Below are 17,344 nucleotides of genomic sequence, written 5' to 3' on the forward strand. Positions count from 1 at the left end.
TCACCTCTGCTGCGGAGGATAAGTTCATCCGAGTCACCAGCCTCAGAAATCGCAGGCTAACAGCAGCTCAGATTAGAGACCAGGTCAATGTCAGAGTTCTAGCAGCAGACACATCTCTACAACAACTGTTAAGAGGAGACTTTGTGCAGCAGGCATTCATGGTAAAATAGCTGCTAGGAAACCACTGCTAAGGACAGGCAACAAGCAGAAGAGACTTGTTTGGGCTAAAGCACACAAGGAATGGACATTAGACCAGTGGAAATCTGTGCTTTGGTCTGATGAGTCCAAATTTACGATCTTTGGTTCCAACCACCATGTCTGTGTGCGACACAGAAAAGGTGAACAGATGGACTCTACATGCCTGGTTCCCACAGTGAAGCATGGAGGAGGAGGTGTGATGGTGTGGGGGTGCTTTGCTGGTGACACTGTTGGAGATTTATTCAAAATTGATGGCATACAGAACCTGTTAGGGATGGCGGAACGCACTTAATATTAAATAATAGAAAGTGTGTTCGCCACCCGGGGTCCACCGTGCAGTAGGTGTTAAAACAAATACATCACCCAATGTGCGCTGGGTGTACTCTGCTGATTCACAGAGTCGCCTAAGGCATGAACATAAATGCCGAGCCTGTTGACCTCACAGGACTCACACAGTAGCAATTAGAGTCTATACTAGCGCATAGCCGAGCGGCCATGCAGGCCTCTTATAGCCGTGTGCTTCCAGGACCTTCCAGATCTCTGGGATGGACCAATCACATCCGGAAAAGGACTTGAGCACATGACTCCCGATCTCCAATGGAAGATCGTCTCGTGAGCATACCCAGTGGCGTGATGAGAGGACTTAGCCTCTGGAGTGGCTTGCTGCAGAGCAGCCTGCATTGCCTTTGCTGACCCAAAGGTGGCAGCAGTAGCCAACCTCACAGAGCAGGTCTGGGCAGAGCGTCTGGGAAGCCGGGATTGCTGAGCAATGTCCTCTGCGGTCGAAAGATAATGGGAGACCACAGAATGTGAGGCTCTGGATTCCTGTTGAACCACTGCAGGAACCCGACGCCTAACATTACCCCCCCAGGGCCCCCTCCCTCCTGAGCCTTCCAATCCACCAAATAAAGTTTTTTGCCACGTACCACCTTGTGTCCCTTGTGGCAGGTGACTCGGAAAACCGAGACATTTGAACAGGTTTGAGAGGGGACACATGGAAGGCATCAGGGATGGCTAAGTCGCCAAGAGCAGAAGTTGGAGCGGGACGCCGATGTATGTCAGCGGGCGTCATCACTCTCACCTTAGAGGATAGAGTGACATGCGGGGTGCGACTCAGACTGTTGCAAACCTCCATTGCCTGGTCTGCCATCGGCAAGGGATTCAGTAACCCAGCCAGTCTCAGATTAGAGGAGCTGCTCCGAGCACAAGAGGCGCATGCCTGAATGTATTTTTTAGTGTCCCGAGCCCTGTGCGGCCACCAATATGACCTTGCCAGGAGTTTTGTGGTCTGCTTGTAGCCACAGTGAACATCCACCCTGGAAGTGTGTGCCCAAGCGAAAACCTTGGACCGCAGGTGAGGCGGGACAAAGGTCTTGCCTGGTGGCACTGACTCAAAGACGACCGGAGCCACGGTCTTCAGATTCCCAGTAGGGGGCGCGGAAAGATCCACAGGCACCTCCACAGAGGCTACCTGGAGGCTGCTCCCCATGCACCTTCCCACACAGTCCTTGCTCCATCCCAATATTTTCTCTGAGGACCACTCTATATGAGGGGAATGGCAACGGAGCCAGGGAACCCCGAGGAGCACCTGATCAATGCCCTCTGGCATAATGAGCAGGGACAGCGTCTCCTGATGAGATGGTGGAATTGAAAGCCTAAGGGGTGCAGTTTGGTGGGTAATCTGGGATTACAAGGTCGACCCGTTTACCTCCCTGATGGGCACTGGGTGAGGAAGTGGTACCAACAGGATAGCGTGCTGTTGGGCGAAGGACGAGGACATAAAGTTCCCTTCTGCCCCGGAATCCACTGTGACCTGTACCACCCAGGAGGAATCACCGCTATCTAATGTCCCTTGGAGCGCCGGTTTGGGGGAGAAGGTCGCCATAGTGATTAGACCCCCACCAATTACCAGTGGACGTGTTCGTTTTTTCGGCCGCTGCGAACACCTGTTAGCCAGGTGACCAGACTGTTGACACTGGTAACAGCGTGTGGACACCTCCATGGGCGCTGGAGGTAAACTCTCTTGCTCGAGAGGTTCTAGAGGTTCAAAGAGGTTGGGAGCCAAGTTAACCTTCTGTCTGGATTGAGCAGCTCCGAAAAACGGAGATCGATGTGGGTGGAAATAGCAATCAGCTCTTCCAGACTTATGGGAAACTCCCTGGTAGATAGAGCATCCTTAACATGCTCCACCAAACCTCTCCTAAACACACGGATGAGGGTTTTATCAGGCCATTCCAGCTCAGAAGCCAGTGTCCGGAAACGGACGGCGCACTGGCTGACCGAGAGGGATCCCTGTGTTAATGCTAGTAACTGGAGAGAGGTGTCGTGAGTGACCCGTGGCCCCAAAAAGACCTGCTTCAGAGATGTTAGGAACTGAGCAGCAGTCCGATCCACAGGGTCACCACGCTCCCACAGTGGCGTGGCCCACTCCAACCCCCTGCCCGACAGAGGGGAAACGATAAACCCCACCTTAGCCCTCTCTGTAGGGAATTGCGCGGCCAGTAACTCAAGCTGGATAGAGCACTGACTCATGAAACCCCTGCAGGAGGCGCTGTCACCAGAAATTTATCGGGCAACGGGAGGCAGGAAACTGTCGGCGCAGGCGTGGACGTGGAAATACGCGAGACAGCCTCTGCGACTGCCTGCACAGCATCCTCAGTAACCTTCGCCGCTGAGGCGGAACTCTCGAGAGTCGCCAACCTGCCGTCCAGCTGCCGAATGTACTGAAATAGCTGCTGCTCCTGGTCCGCCATTACTAGCCAGACCCTAGCGCTAGTATAATGTTAGGGATGGCGTAACACACTAAATATTAAATAATAGAAAGTGCGTTTGCCACCCAGGGTCCACTGTGCAGTAGGTGTTAAAACCGCTTCTAGACAATGGCAGACGCGCTATATGGCGGTATAGCACAAGCGGGTTATACGTCACTCGATGTGCGCTGGGCGTACTCTGTTGATTCACAGTCGCCTAAGGCATGAACATAAATGCTGAGCCTGTTGACCTCACAGGACTCAGCAAAGTGCACGCACGGTATGTGGTCACAGGACTAAGCCCAAGACTCAGGGCGATGTCTTTCTAGACCTACCGTGCATGCGGCGTCACTACCGCAGATGCCAACTAGTGCTGCTACAGCAGCACGGCGACTGACCCAGCCGCAATGCGACAGTTGTTATGAGCTCATTTTCTGCTCCACCAGCTGGGAGTTCTCCTTCCGTTCTCCCTCTGGTGGTGACAGGAGGTGATGAGGTTAGTTTAATTGCTAATGGTCTGCCACCTGACGAGGGGGATAATTATTGGATCTCTGGAATATCAGACTGGATATAAGACAGCCGACGCCCTATCCTGTTGCTGGTGATTCAGTCTGCTTCTCAGGTCTTGGACTTCAGCTCTGCTCCATTCTTCTCAAGTTAAGTTTGTTTTTTGCTAATGTTCACATTTGCTCTTGTTGGTCAGCTCAGTTTTTGTGTGGTCAGCCAGCCCGGCAGGGCTGTGCTGAATCTCCACTCTTATTTATCTGTATTTGCCAATTTGCCTTTTATTAGATTGGCCTCTTTTTTGCTCTCTCTCAGAATATTTCAGAGTGCTGATGTAGTGGGAGAAGTCTAGTGACTTCAGGGTTAATTTTGTTATCAGAAGTGTTGGACATTATTTTGGGTAGGGTTTTTTGGCAGATTGCAGACAGTATCTTTCCTTTCCTGTCCTTTCAAGTTAGTTTGGCCCCATCGTTTGCTCAGCCTATTTTTCTGCCTTTGTTTGTGTTTTCATCTTGCTTCACCGTCAATACATGTGGGGGGCTGTCTTTCCTTTGGGGTCTGCTCTGGGGGAGTTAGTTTTCCCTTTTCTTACTTTAGGCTTATTTAGTTCTCCGGTTGTGACGAGGCATCTAGGACCATCGTAAGCACGCTCCACGACTGCTGCTAGTTGTGTGTTAAGATCAGGGGATCTGCAATCTGCATAGTTACCAACCTCTCTGGTTTTCCAGACTCAGCGTGTGTTGTTTTTCTCCTCGGTGAACCATTCATAACAGAATCACCAGCCATACCGCAGATTCTAGGGTACTCAAAAGCAGGAAAGAGTTGTTTAAAAAGAAAAAAAAGTGTCAGAATTTTTTTTTATATATTTTTTACTCTTTTTCTCTGGGGCCGTAGGAGGATTTTTTTTTCTCCTAATGGAGATTAAGCAACTGTCTGATCGTGTGGAGCAACTTGCTGCTGAAGTGCAGGGAATTTCTACCTACCTCATTCAGTCACATGTTGCTGACCCCAAGATCCCTACTCCTGATGTGTTTTCTGGGGATCGGTCTAAATTTCTGAATTTTAAGAATAATTGAAAATTATTTCTTGCCTTGATGCCCAACTCATCGGGGAGCTCTGTGCAGCAGGTTAAAATTGTCATTTCCTTGCTGCGCGGCGTTCCCCAGGATTGGGCTTTTTCTCTGACACCTGAAAATCCTATTCTGACTAATGTGGACGCATTTTTTCAAGCCTTGGGATTGTTGTATGATGAAGCTAATGCCGTTGATCAAGCTGAGAGAACCCTGTTGGCATTAAACCAGGGTCAGGATCCTGCAGAGCTATACTGTCAAAAATTCCAAAAGTGGTCGGTCCTCACTACATGGAATGATAGTGCACTGGCAGCTCTCTTTCGGAAAGGTTTATCAGAGACCGTAAAAGATGTTATGGTGGGATTTCCTGTTCCCTCTGGTCTGGATGGCTCTATGTCATTAGCCATTCAAGTTGATCGGCATTTACGTGAACGTAAAACTACACGGGAGGCGCTGCCACCTTCTGAACAAATGTCTGAACCTATGCAATGTGATGGGGTGTTGTCTAGGGCGCAACATCAGGAGTTTAGAAGGCGTAATAAGCTGTGTTTTTTCTGTGGAGACGCCTCTCATACTATTTCTGTCTGCCCTAAACGAGAGAAACGTTTTGCACACACATTCGATGTGGGCAGTGTACAACCTAAGTTCCTTTTGGCAATTACTTTGATCTGCTCCTTGTCCTCGTTTTCCACTAAGGCTTTTGTGGATTCAGGAGCAGCTCTGAATCTGATGGATTTGGACTTTGCTAAACGTTGTGGTTTGTCCAGGACACCTCTGCAGACGCCTATTCCTTTGAGGGGTATTGATGCCACTCCTTTGGCAGAGCACAAACCTCAGTTTTGGACCCAGGTGATAATGCGAGTTGCCCCAGACCACCAAGAAAATTGTAAATTTTTGGTGCTGCATAATTTGCATGATACTATTGTTCTGGGTTTCCCCTGGTTTCAAACTCATAACCCAGTTTTGGATTGGAAATCTGTGTCTGTGGTGAGTTGGGGTTGTCAGTGTGTTCTTAGGGATGTTCCTGTTTTCTCCACCTCTCCTCAGTCTCATGATATTCCTGATTATCTGGCTGATTTCTCTGATGTATTTAGTGAGAGCAAGTCTGCGTCTTTGCCTCCTCATAGGAGTTATGACTGCAATTGAGTTGATGCCTGGGTGTAAATTTCCCAAGGGTCAGCTTTTCAACTTATCTGTACCCGACCATGATGCTATGCGATCCTATATTAAGGAGTCGTTGGAGAAGGGTCCTATTAGACCATCCTCGTCACCTTTAGGCGCTGTTTTTTTTTGTGGCCAAGAAAGATGGTTCATTAAGACCGTGTATTGATTATCGTTCCCTTAACAAGATGACAGTTAAATATCAGTACCCGTTACCTCTGATGTCTGATTTATTCTCCAGAGTTAAGAGTGCCTGCTGGTTTACTAAGCTTGGCCTCAGGGGGGCGTATAATCTTATTCGCATCAAGCACGGGGATGAATGGAAGACGGCGTTTAATACTCCGGAGGGACATTTTGAGTACCTGGTGATGCCTTTTGGGCTCTCTAATGCCTCTTCTGTCTTCCAGTCCTTTATGAATGATATTTTTCGAGACTTTGTATTTAAGTTTTTGATCATCTATCTGGATGATATTTTGATCTTTTCTAGTGATTGGGATTCCCATGTGGAACATGTCCGGACTATGTTCCGGATTTTGAGGGAGAATTCCCTGTTTGTTAAGGGATCGAAATGCATCTTTGGTATACAGAGGATTTCATTTTTGGGATTTATCTTGTCTCCATAGACTATTGAAATGGACCAGGCCAAAGTACAGGCCATTTATGATTGGGTTCAGCCTACTTCTTTGAAGGCTCTCCAGAAGTTTTTGAGTTTTTCTAATTTCTATCGTAAATTTATAGGTAATTTTTCAAGTATTGTCAAACCACTGACTGATCTGACCAAGAAGGGAGCTGATGTGCTGAATTTGTCTCCTGAGGCTGTCTCAGCATTTCAGGAGCTTAAGCGGAGATTTACTTCAGCTCCAGTTCTACGGCAACCTGATGTCTCACTTCCATTTCAAGTGGAGGTAGACGCTTCTGAGATTGGTGCAGAAGCTGTTTTGTCCCAAAAAGACCCTGAGACTTCTAAGATGAATCCCTGTGCCTTCATTTCTCGAAAGTTCTCCCCATCTGAACGTGGGGAATCGGGAATTGTTGGCCATGAAATGGGAATTTGAGGAGTGGAGACATTGGTTGGAGGGAGCTAGACATCAATTTGTGGTCCTCACCGATCACAAGAATCTGATTTATCTGGAGTCGGCTAAACTCTTGAATCCAAGACAGGCTAGATGGGTCTTGTTTTTCACGTGTTTTAATTTTGTAGTCTCTTTTCTTCCGGGCACTAAGAATGTTAAGGCAGACGCCCTTTCTAGGAGTTTCTTTGCTGATTCTCTTAATGTGACCGAGCCTACTACTATCCTAGGTGAGGGGGTAGTTCTTTCTGCAATTTCGCCCGATTTGAGACGCGCCCTGGAGGAATTTCAGGAGGATAAACCTGAGCGTTGACCTATGGGAAGATTGTATGTTCCTGACCAGTGGAGAAAGAGAGTGATGTCTGAAGTCCATTGCTCCGCATTTGCTGGTCATCCAGGTATTTTTGGTACCAGAGATTTGGTGAGTCGGTCGTTTTGGTGGCATGCCTTATCTCGTGATGTCAGGAATTTTGTACAGTCCTGTGGGACTTGTTCTCGGTCTAAACCCTGTTCTCGTTCTAGTGGGTTGCTGATGCCCCTCCCGGTGCCCAAGAGGCCATGGACCCATATCTCAATGGATTTTATTTCTGATCTTCCTGTCTCTCAGAGAATGACTGTTATCTGGGTGATTTGTGTTAGATTTTCGAAGATGGTCCATCTTGTACCACTCCCAAAGTTGCCATCTTCCGCTGAGTTGGTGCCCTTGTTTTTACAACAGGTGGTTCGGTTACACGGGAGTCCTGAGAACATTGTGTCCGATAGAGGGGTCCACTTTGTTTCCAGATTTTGGAAAGCCTTTTGTTCCAATCTGGGAATTCAGTTATCCTTCTCCTCCGCATTTCATCCACAGACCAATGGGCAGACTGAGAGAACAAACCAGACCCTGGAGTCTTATTTAAGATGTTTTATATCTACTGATCAAGATGATTGGGTATCATTTTTGCCCTTGTCCGAATTTGCGCTGAACAATAGAGCTAGTTCTGCCACTTTGATGTCACCCTTTTTCTGTAATTTTGGGTTTCATCCTCGATTCTCTTCAGGACAAGTGGAATCTTCGTCCTGCCCAGGTGTGGACACTGTGGTTGTGAGAATGCAGCAGATATGGGACCAAGTGGGGGATAAGTTGTCACTCTCTCAGGAAAAGGCCCAGCGTTTTTCCAACCGGCATAGGACCATTGGTCCCCGGTTTAAAGTGGGTGATATGGTTTAGTTGTCGTCTAAGAATATTCCTATGAAGGTTGCATCTCCAAAATTTAAGCCAAGATTTATTGGATCTTATAAGACTTTGGAGATTCTTAATCCTGTTTCTTTTCGATTGGCTCTTCCAGTTACGTTCAAAATCCATAATGTATTTCACAAATCACTGTTGAAGAGGTTTGTTGAGCCAGTAGTTCCTGTGGCGGCACCTCCTGACCCTGTTTTGGTTGAAGACAATGTGGAATATGAGGTAGAGAAAATATTGGATTCTCGTTTGGTCAGATGGAGACTCCAGTATTTGGTCAAATGGATGGGTTATGGCAAGGAGGATAATTCTTGGGTCTCTGCCTCGGATACTCATGCCAATAAATTGGTTCGTGCTTTTCACCGGGCCCATCCTGATCGGCCTGGTGGCGTGGATGAGGGTTCGGTGACCCCTCCTCAAGGGGGGTACTGTTATGAGCTCATTTTCTGCTCCACCAGCTGGGAGTTCTCCTTCCGTTCTCCCTCTGGTGGTGACGGGAGGTGGTGAGGTTAGTTTAATTGGTAATGGTCTGCCACCTGACGAGGAGGATAATGATTGGATCTCTGGAGTATCAGACTGGATATAAGACAGCCGACGCCCTATCCAGTTGCTGGTGATTCAATCTGTTTCTCAGGTCTTGGACTTCAGCTCTGCTCCATTCTTCTCAAGTTAAGTTTGTTTTTTGCTAATGTTCACACTTGCTCTTGTTTTCCCTTTTCTTACTTTAGGCTTATTTAGTTCTCCGGTTGTGACGAGGCGTCCAGGACCATCGTAGGCACGCTCCATGACTGCTGCTAGTTGTGTGATAAGATCAGGGGATATGCAATCTGCATAGTTACCAACCTCTCTGGTTTTCTGAAACTTAGCGTGTGTTGTTTTTCTCTTCGGTGACCCATTCATAACAGACAGTGCCCAAGAGGGGTGCACTGTCGGACGCTAGCACTGTGGAGGATGTGCCGTGTGGCCAGTAACTTGCCACTGACTGGCGCTGACTATGACTAGATCCCTAAATGCACTCGTACTATCAGCGGGAGGGGAATCTTAATGAGTCATTCGCAGTCCATGCATCCATCACCATTCACACAGTAGCAATTAGAGTCTATACTAGCGCATGACCGAGCAGCCATGTGGGTCTTTTATAGCCGTGCGCTTCCGGGACCTTACAGATCTCTGGGATGGACTGATCAGATCAGGAGAAGGACCTGAGCACATGACTCCCGATCTCCAATGGGAGGTCGTGTCGTGAGCATACCCAGTAGCGTGACAAGAGGACTTAGCCTCTGGAGTGGCTTGCTGCAGAGCAGCCCGCATTGTCTTTGCTGAACCAAAGGTGGCAGCAATAGCCAACCCAACAGAGCAGGTCTGGGCAGAGCATCTGGCTAGCTGGAATTGCTGAGCAATGTCCTCTGGGTCGAAAGATAATGGGAGACCGCAGAATGTAAGGCTCTGGATTCCTGTTTAACTGCTGCAGGAACCCGACACCTAACCGAACTAGCATGGCTACCACAGCATCGTGCAGTGGCATGCTATTCCATCCGGTTTGCGTTTAGTTGGACCATCATTTATTTTTCAACAGGACCATGACCCCAAACACACCTCCAGGCTGTGTAAGGGCTATTTGACCAAGAAGGAGAGTGATGGGGTGCTACGCCAGATGACCTGGCCTCTACAGTCACCAGACCTGAATCCAATCGAGATGGTTTGGGGTGAGCTGGACCGCAGATTGAAGGCAAAAGGGCCAACAAGTGCTAAGCATCTCTGGGAACTCCTTCAAGACTGTTGGAAGACCATTTCCGGTGACTACCTCTTGAAGCTCATCAAGAGAATGCCAAGAGTGTGCAAAGCAGTAATCAAAGCTAAAGGTGGCTACTTTGAAGAGCCTAGAATATAAGACATATTTTCAGTTGTTTCACACGTTTTTGTTAATTATATAATTCCACATGTGTTAATTCATAGTTTTGATGCCTTCAGAGTGAATCTACAATTTTCATAGTCATAAAAATAAATAAAACTCTTTGAATGAGAAGGTGTGTCCAAACTTTTGGTCTGTACTGTACATTACATAGCATTTTTTCCTTTTTTCCCCATATTCTGTGGCAGTAATGCAGTTTCAATTTTCTAGAGTAATCATTCATATTCATGGTGCAACCTTATAGTTTTTCAAGTTATAGGTTTTTGGTTGGCACCTGTTCACACTAGCTTAGATGTGCTGGTCCTTTTTCTCGATTTGTAGCCTTCCTTAGGCTAATTAACAACAGCTAATTCAGGTAGAGAACTATAGCCCAGGCATCATGATGGCAAAGTGTCCATACCTCCTTGGAAGGGGTTGCAGATAAAGGACAGAAGTTTACATTACACTTCAGTGCCAAAAACATTGAGTCCATAAGTTCTTTCACCTTCGTCAAAAGATAAGTTCTCTAATGTAACACCACTACTATTTATATTGGCTTTCTTTACATTGAGTATTCATTGCTGCAAACTTCCATACATTAAACTTGCACCTTCTTTTTGGCATATCCTATTACTAATTCAATACAATAGAATCTTATCTTGAAGTATTTATGAGCCTACTGTGAGTGCTTCTAAAATAGAACTGTAAAGTGTATTCTATTAATACTGAACATTTTAGAAAGTTAATTAAAATTTATTTATCTTGTTAAGGTCTTCCAAGAGCCATAACCAGTTACGGATAACATAATGACTTTATTTTACAATTTTGTTCAAAAACCCAATCACCTGAAAAATGACAAATGCCGATTTCCTCCTTAAGGTTCATTAAATATTTGATATTTAAATGTTCATGATGTAGAATAAAAATGGCAGATTTGCTGTAACTTACATGATGCAAGATTGGGATAGTTCTGTGGGTAGTTTCGAGAACTAAAGGTATTGTTTGTTTCCCATAATTCAACGGGTCCTCCACAGTTCGCTATGAAAAAAAAATACATTTTAGTTACTTTGGTTGATTTTAGAGAAGTACATTAGAAAAGGTAAATTGTTTTTTGCTTTGTAGATTTAAAGGCTTTAAAATTTCATGTCTTAACAACATCTGGTGACCATCAACCTTGTGCCTATACTATAGCCTTATTTCTATTGCTTTGAGCGGACAGCAAATGTCCTCAATAAATTGTGTGCCGTATGATGCATAATTGAAATGAAGGATTTAAAAGAGTTGACTCATTTCCTGAAATAAGTAAAATTGCAAACTGTCTGTAAAAACATGCAACTTTTAAATCTACCTCATTCTCTCCATTTTCAAGAACAGAGGTTACTCGCCACCTCTGCAGTCTATCAGAGGTGGTCGGTTTCCAAAGCATGGAACTCATGATTGCAATCTTTTTGTTTTAAAGTGTACTTGTCATGTCCCCAAATGTTACTATCCTGCAGATATAGAGACAATGCTGTCTGGCCACCTTACTGAAAGTGCAGCTACTGGGAGAAAATTAACTTCAATTCTCTTGGCAGCCATTGACTTTCAATCCCAGAGGCATTGTCATGCAATTGGGTTTGAATCCTTGAGACTGTGCTTTGTGGTTGGCTTCTCTGTCTGCTTAGCCACAGCAAATACACATTTTCTCTGGGTGTTTAGTTTCTGTTATCCTTGCTTCAGTCTTTTCAGGGTAACAGGTGTTTTTATTTACTAATTTGTCTCCTATCACCTTTAATATATGGCTTTATATACTTCCCCCCTTCTGGTATTTCCTGCTGGTGATAGTCTCATTTGGATGTCACACCATACTGCTGTAGGTTAAGCCAGTCAGTGAAAGACCAGCTAGGGTCTATCTCCACGGTTTATGTTTTTTACCCTGCAGCTATCTTCTGTTTCTTTTTAGAATCTAGGAATCATACTCTAACAGTACATACTTAATCCTTTATTTTCTATGGTTTGTTTTACTCTCTTTGGGCTCTTTTTATGTTCGGCTCATTTTCCCTTCTGTAAGTAAATTGCACTCTGGCTAGTCCTCCAGTTCTTTGGGAGGAACATAAATCGCTTGACGGCCTTTCAGGCAGAATAGGTGCGAAATTCCATAGTCTAATCTGTGATTAGGGCTCTCTCAAGTCACGCAGGAATCACTGGGGACTATGGGGTCAGGATCTCTAATCTGTACAGGAAACGGTAGGGTCAGTTGCAGTTTTTAATGTTTTATCTATTTTCCCAAGTGAGTTGCTACATTATCATAACTGGTGTGGCCAGAACGGCACAGTACATGTAGCTGAAATGACTGTAAACAAATCATTGCCCTTTGATTAACAGTTTGATCTGCACAGATTTGCTGCAGAGTTACCTGTTCATCAAACTTAATTTCTTCAAGGTAGCTGTGCTATCAGTAAAGTGGCCAGACAAAATTGGAATACTTTTTTTGCAAGCTATGTTTTGAAGCTGACCATATTCATGGATCTGACCGTATCAATTCGGTATCTCTGTGCTCTTCTGTTGCTACAGTGACAAAGATACCACTGGCTATGGCACGGTAGAGTGCACAGATTGAATCAGCAGTAGGAGCATGATGCCAGACCACACTGTTAATCTTCAGTATTGCTCTGGCTCTTGGCATGCAGGCAGCCAGGAGGCAGGGAAGCTCCTGGAAAAAAGAAAACATGACAACTAGAGATAGGCGAACCCAAGCAGTAAAGTTTGGTGTCCGTACCGAACACCTACTGTTCAGACACGGACTTCGAACACAGACTTCACCAGGAAGTCTGTGTTGCTGTTCTGTTCGACACCTCAAACACCAAGTGCTTGTCATGCTGTCACAGGCATGACAGCGCAGCAAACACTGCTTCTGATCAGCAGTAAAATCATTACCGCTAGTCAGAAAGCCACGGTTCCCAAGCTGACAAATGACAGAGTAAGTCCGCAGATGTGATTGGAGTTAAAATGTTACTGGCATGGACTGATGGGTGTCTACTAGTGATGAGCAAGTATTCTCGTATTTGAGATTTCCCGAGCATGCTAGGGTGACCTCCGAGTATTTGGATGTGCTCGGAGATTTAGTTTCTGTCGCCATAGCTGCATGATTTGTGGCTGCTAGCCAGCCTGAATACATGTGGGGTTTACTGTTTGTTAGGAAATCCCCACATGTATTAGGCTGTCTAGCAGCCGCAAATCATGCAGCTACAGCGACAGAAACTAAATCTCCGAGCACGCCAAATACTCAGAGATCACCCGAGCAGTATTCTCACTCATCACTAGTGTCTACTGCACAGATCAGTCTATGCCTACTGCTGCTAATAACAGTGAGAGCAGGAGAGGCTGATGGGTGTATTCATCAGCCAGCATCTGCACTCTAAATAAATGATTAAAAAAAAACCTGCATGGGTTTCCTTGTATTTTTGATAACCAGCCAGGCAAAACTTACAGCTGGGGGTTCCAACTCTCAGCTCTCAATGTTATCAAAATTGATTATCAGGAATAGAGGGGTCAACATGCTGTTTTTTAATTATTTATTTAAATAAGTTAAAAAAACAGCAAACAGTGTGGGGACCCCTCTAGCTATAAGTTAACAAAATTATATTGGAGCCAAGGCAGGTTTTTTTTTAATTATTTATTTAGAGCGCAGGGGCCGGTATATGAATACTCCCATCAGCCACTCCTGCTCTCCCTGTTATTAGTGGCAGCAGACATACAGTGATGGGAACAGTAGTCCCATCAGCCTACACCAGTGACCGGAGGTAAACTTTTTACCTCCGATCACAGCTGCGAGTTCATGCTGTAAACTGACAGTTGTCTGACCAGTGATAATGATTTTACTGCCTATCAGAGGCAGTGTTTGCTGCACTATCATGCACATGACAGCGTGGCAAACACTGGATGTTCGGGCCCCCAATTGAGTTCGGGTTCGGGTCTGTGTACTGTTCTGGTACCGAAGCCAAACTTTTTTTTAGCTGTTTGGCCAAACCAGCTGGACCTAAACATCCAGGGGTCCGCCCATCTCTAGAGACAAACCATAGTCAAATTGTACTTATATGTAACCCTTTAAAAGGCTTTATTCACTTTTCAAAGCTATTTTGTATTATTTTTAGTCATTTAAAATGGATATTAGCAACTTGGCAAATGGTTTTAATAAGAACATATCTTACAATTTTTTGTTTACAGCCCCAATAATGACCTATAGGTTTCCATAGTTACAGACAGTACGGTATGACCCTGAAATCCTTCCATCTTTCCTTTGTATTTGACTACATAGTTTGTTTGCAGTCTTTAACCATAGAAACAAGCAGATTATGGATAAAAGTATATGATCAGACAGTGTATGCAACACAGAGGAGCAGTTCTTACAAAATTTGTATTCAATTTTTTGAATGGATTTTCATGGGAAATTCGATTTGGAGAGAAGTTATTTTTTGTTAATTTAATATTCCTCATGATGTTCTGGGGCCTCTCCATAACCCAGAGCATAATAAATCTAAAATGTAAAAAATGAAAAAATACATATAGTTCCATCACCGCTCACCTCTCCAGATTCTCTGTTTACTTCCTTCCCACTGTCTGGTTTCCTGCACCTCAAACACATTGCATCTCTGACATGGTGTTCTTCTAGGCCCAGAGTTTCCGGTTGCAAGCGGGACCCGGAGTTAATTATGCCTGTGTGGTGCTAGCAGGTACGCAGGATGCAGTGACGAGTTGCGAGTCGGTTTGGTGCTTTTCATAATAACGTTTATGGCCTAGAGGTAACTTTCCTCAGTCTCAGCCTGTCCAACCAAAAGGGGTAACAAGGGTTGCCCTCGCAGGGGCTCAATACAAGTAAACAGAAGAGAACACGACTACGTCCGGCGGGAGCCGGTCACTATAGGGCCGCGGTATGGCCGACTACGGGTCCTTAACTATATAGTCAACTTAGCCGTCCTGACGTCCCTTGGCATTCTGGATGGTGGTCCGTTGGAGGGGCAGCCGCTGGGCCCAGCTACTGAAGAGTTGGCGCAGTCTTCGAGCGTTCCGCCGCTCCTGTGGCATTGGGGCACCTCCGGCCCCGGAGGAGTCCTTGGACGAGTGGGCCGCTGCCCCTGGACTGGGGCAGGTGGCAGTGATGTGGGGTGGCAGGTGACAGGCAACCTGTGCTGCCAGCAGCTGCGACGGGGACTCCGCAGTGGGCAAAGGCTCGGCCCTTGCCGCGGACCGGAGCGGGACAGTGGTGGCTGCCGAGGGAATGGGACTTGCCGTGGCCACTGGTGAGAGCAGGGTGGCTGCGGGTGGCAGGGAATGGGCCGCAGCTACGGGCTGGGGTGAGGCGGCAGTGGCCGTGGGCTGGGGTGAGGCGGGCTAAAGCGGGGCAGCAGGTCTCGAACAGTCGTCTCGACGCCATCTCTCTGATGTCCTCAGTGAGCATCTCCCCTGGCACTGGTAAGTCACCCTGGCTCTCAGTCACTCCCACGCTCTCCTGCTGCTTCTGTCCCGGTCTGCTGAATCATCGTGACTTGCGCTCCCCGACCCTTTTATATTGACTCCTCCGCTAGCCCAGCTGTCCATCTCAACGATTCATCCCCAAACTCTGTCCCCCGGAACCTAGATGACGGCCCCCTTGGTTCCGGCCTGGACACGCGACGGGGGCCGCTCTTCCCACACCTGTATAGTGACCTGTGTGGGGGGGCTGATGCTCACTCTAGACCGGGGTTTCTGGCTGTGAGTAGACCCATGCATGCACAGTAATCTCCAGGACCTACTCACAGCCAGAGACCCTGGCTTAGAGTGAATACCGGCCAGCGATGTGATGAGATAAAGGCATGTAGTACTGGATAGCAGCAAATAGCAGTGTGAGTGGCTGGAGAGGTGAGCAGTAAGGAAAGTAAAGTTCAGCAAGATGGCAGCTGCAGATGGCCTCCATTTTGCTGCATTCATATGGAGCGAATTACAAAAAAAAAAACTGTATTCTCCAAAATGAAGATTTTTGTAAAATTATAGTAGAATTCAATTCCACGTGGATACATTTGCCCATCTCAACAGTAGTTACAATATATAGTACTATAGATATGAGCTTGCTGGACATCCTATTATAGACCTATGCTTGTTATAATGGAGTCCATTTCCTTTTTAGCAGTGATGATAGCCTTCAATCCCCTAGGAAGGCTTGCCACAAGATTTCTGAGTTTGTAAAATTAATTTGTTTCTGTTCAGTCAAAAGAGTATTTGTGAAATCAGACATATGATAAGAGTCCTGATTCACCACTGCATTTCTAATTTATCCCAAAGGTGTTGAATGGGTTTGAAGTCAGGGAGTTGTTTAGACCTCTTGAGTTGCTCATCGCAAAAACTCATCACATCATATCTTAAGGACCTGCTTTGTGCACATAGAGGCACATGAAAGGATCTTGTTTTAGATAGATGGGAGAAAACATGGCTTGATGCATAGACAAGAAAGAGATACAACAACTAGTTGTATTCAAGTACACAAACATGGCAATAATGAGACTGAAGACATTAGCAAAAATAAGCAGAACTTTCTGGATTGATACTATTCATTTATTCCCCAGTTTTCTAAGAATCAAAATTAAGTTAATGTTCAAAAAAAAATACTTACAAGAAAAAATGATTAATCATATTTAATTCTGAACAATTACATATCTGAGGAAGAATATACCTTCCATAACGGGGCTGCCCAATATAATTAAATGTCTGTAGACAGACAACAATATATGTAAAACAAAAAAATAGTGTGTATTTTCCCCTTCACTCCTGACCAGTCCAGTGCCGTGTCCCCATTCTTTATCTCTAATAATTTGTTTACTTTGGCTACAGATGTCAAAACACATACACTCCACATGACCGCTGCAGCCAATCACGGGTCTCAGTAGCATCGGGATGTGTACCGCTGAGTCCAGGACTTAGGTGGAGATGTTATTGTCATGTATACAGAAGACAAATGGGGAGCAGTGGAGAAATGGTGCCGGAATGACTGGCAGTAGGAGGGTGAGTATATAATATTTACTTGGATTGCTGCAATATATTGTCTTAGATGGCTTTCTTATAATTCATAAACTGTTCTAAAGGACTATATGATTTACAGAAAAAGTTTCTCTAGCCAGGTGAAGTAATCTTTGCTATCCACCGAATACACTTGCATAATCCGGTCTTAGTACGTCTCGGACATGCACTGTGAGCTTGGTGAAATCATGAAAGTGTCATTGCTGGATTTCAGAGTTGTTGGCATTAATGCCAACTGCCAGGAGCGATCAATTAAAGGGAAAGGAGGTTTAGTTCAAACCATGACTTGATGACTCGGACAGTATACCGTACTGACTCGATGACTCAGGGAAATGGTTTTCCTCTCTCGGAGTCAAGTTTTTACTTAATAGCTATAGCAAAACCACTAAACATATAGTCTAACTACATTATATCATTGTAGTTACACATAATTACCTACAGGAGTTTGG

General features: G+C 45.6%; 1 protein-coding gene across 1 annotated transcript in view; it reads right to left on the reverse strand.

Annotated features, from left to right (window-relative positions):
- Nucleotides 1–17,344, reverse strand: part of TMPRSS15 (transmembrane serine protease 15) — a 473,521-nt gene that overhangs the window by 197,052 nt on the left and 259,125 nt on the right. The window contains exon 14 of the mRNA XM_073584497.1: nt 10,815–10,904. Coding sequence (XP_073440598.1) covers nt 10,815–10,904 — 90 coding nt within the window. The remainder of the gene's footprint in view (nt 1–10,814; nt 10,905–17,344) is intronic.

This window comes from Dendrobates tinctorius, unplaced genomic scaffold (genome assembly GCF_039654945.1).
Source record: "Dendrobates tinctorius isolate UK_male_01 unplaced genomic scaffold, ASM3965494v1 ptg000084l, whole genome shotgun sequence".
In the NCBI taxonomy this organism is placed as follows: Eukaryota; Metazoa; Chordata; class Amphibia; order Anura; family Dendrobatidae; genus Dendrobates; species Dendrobates tinctorius.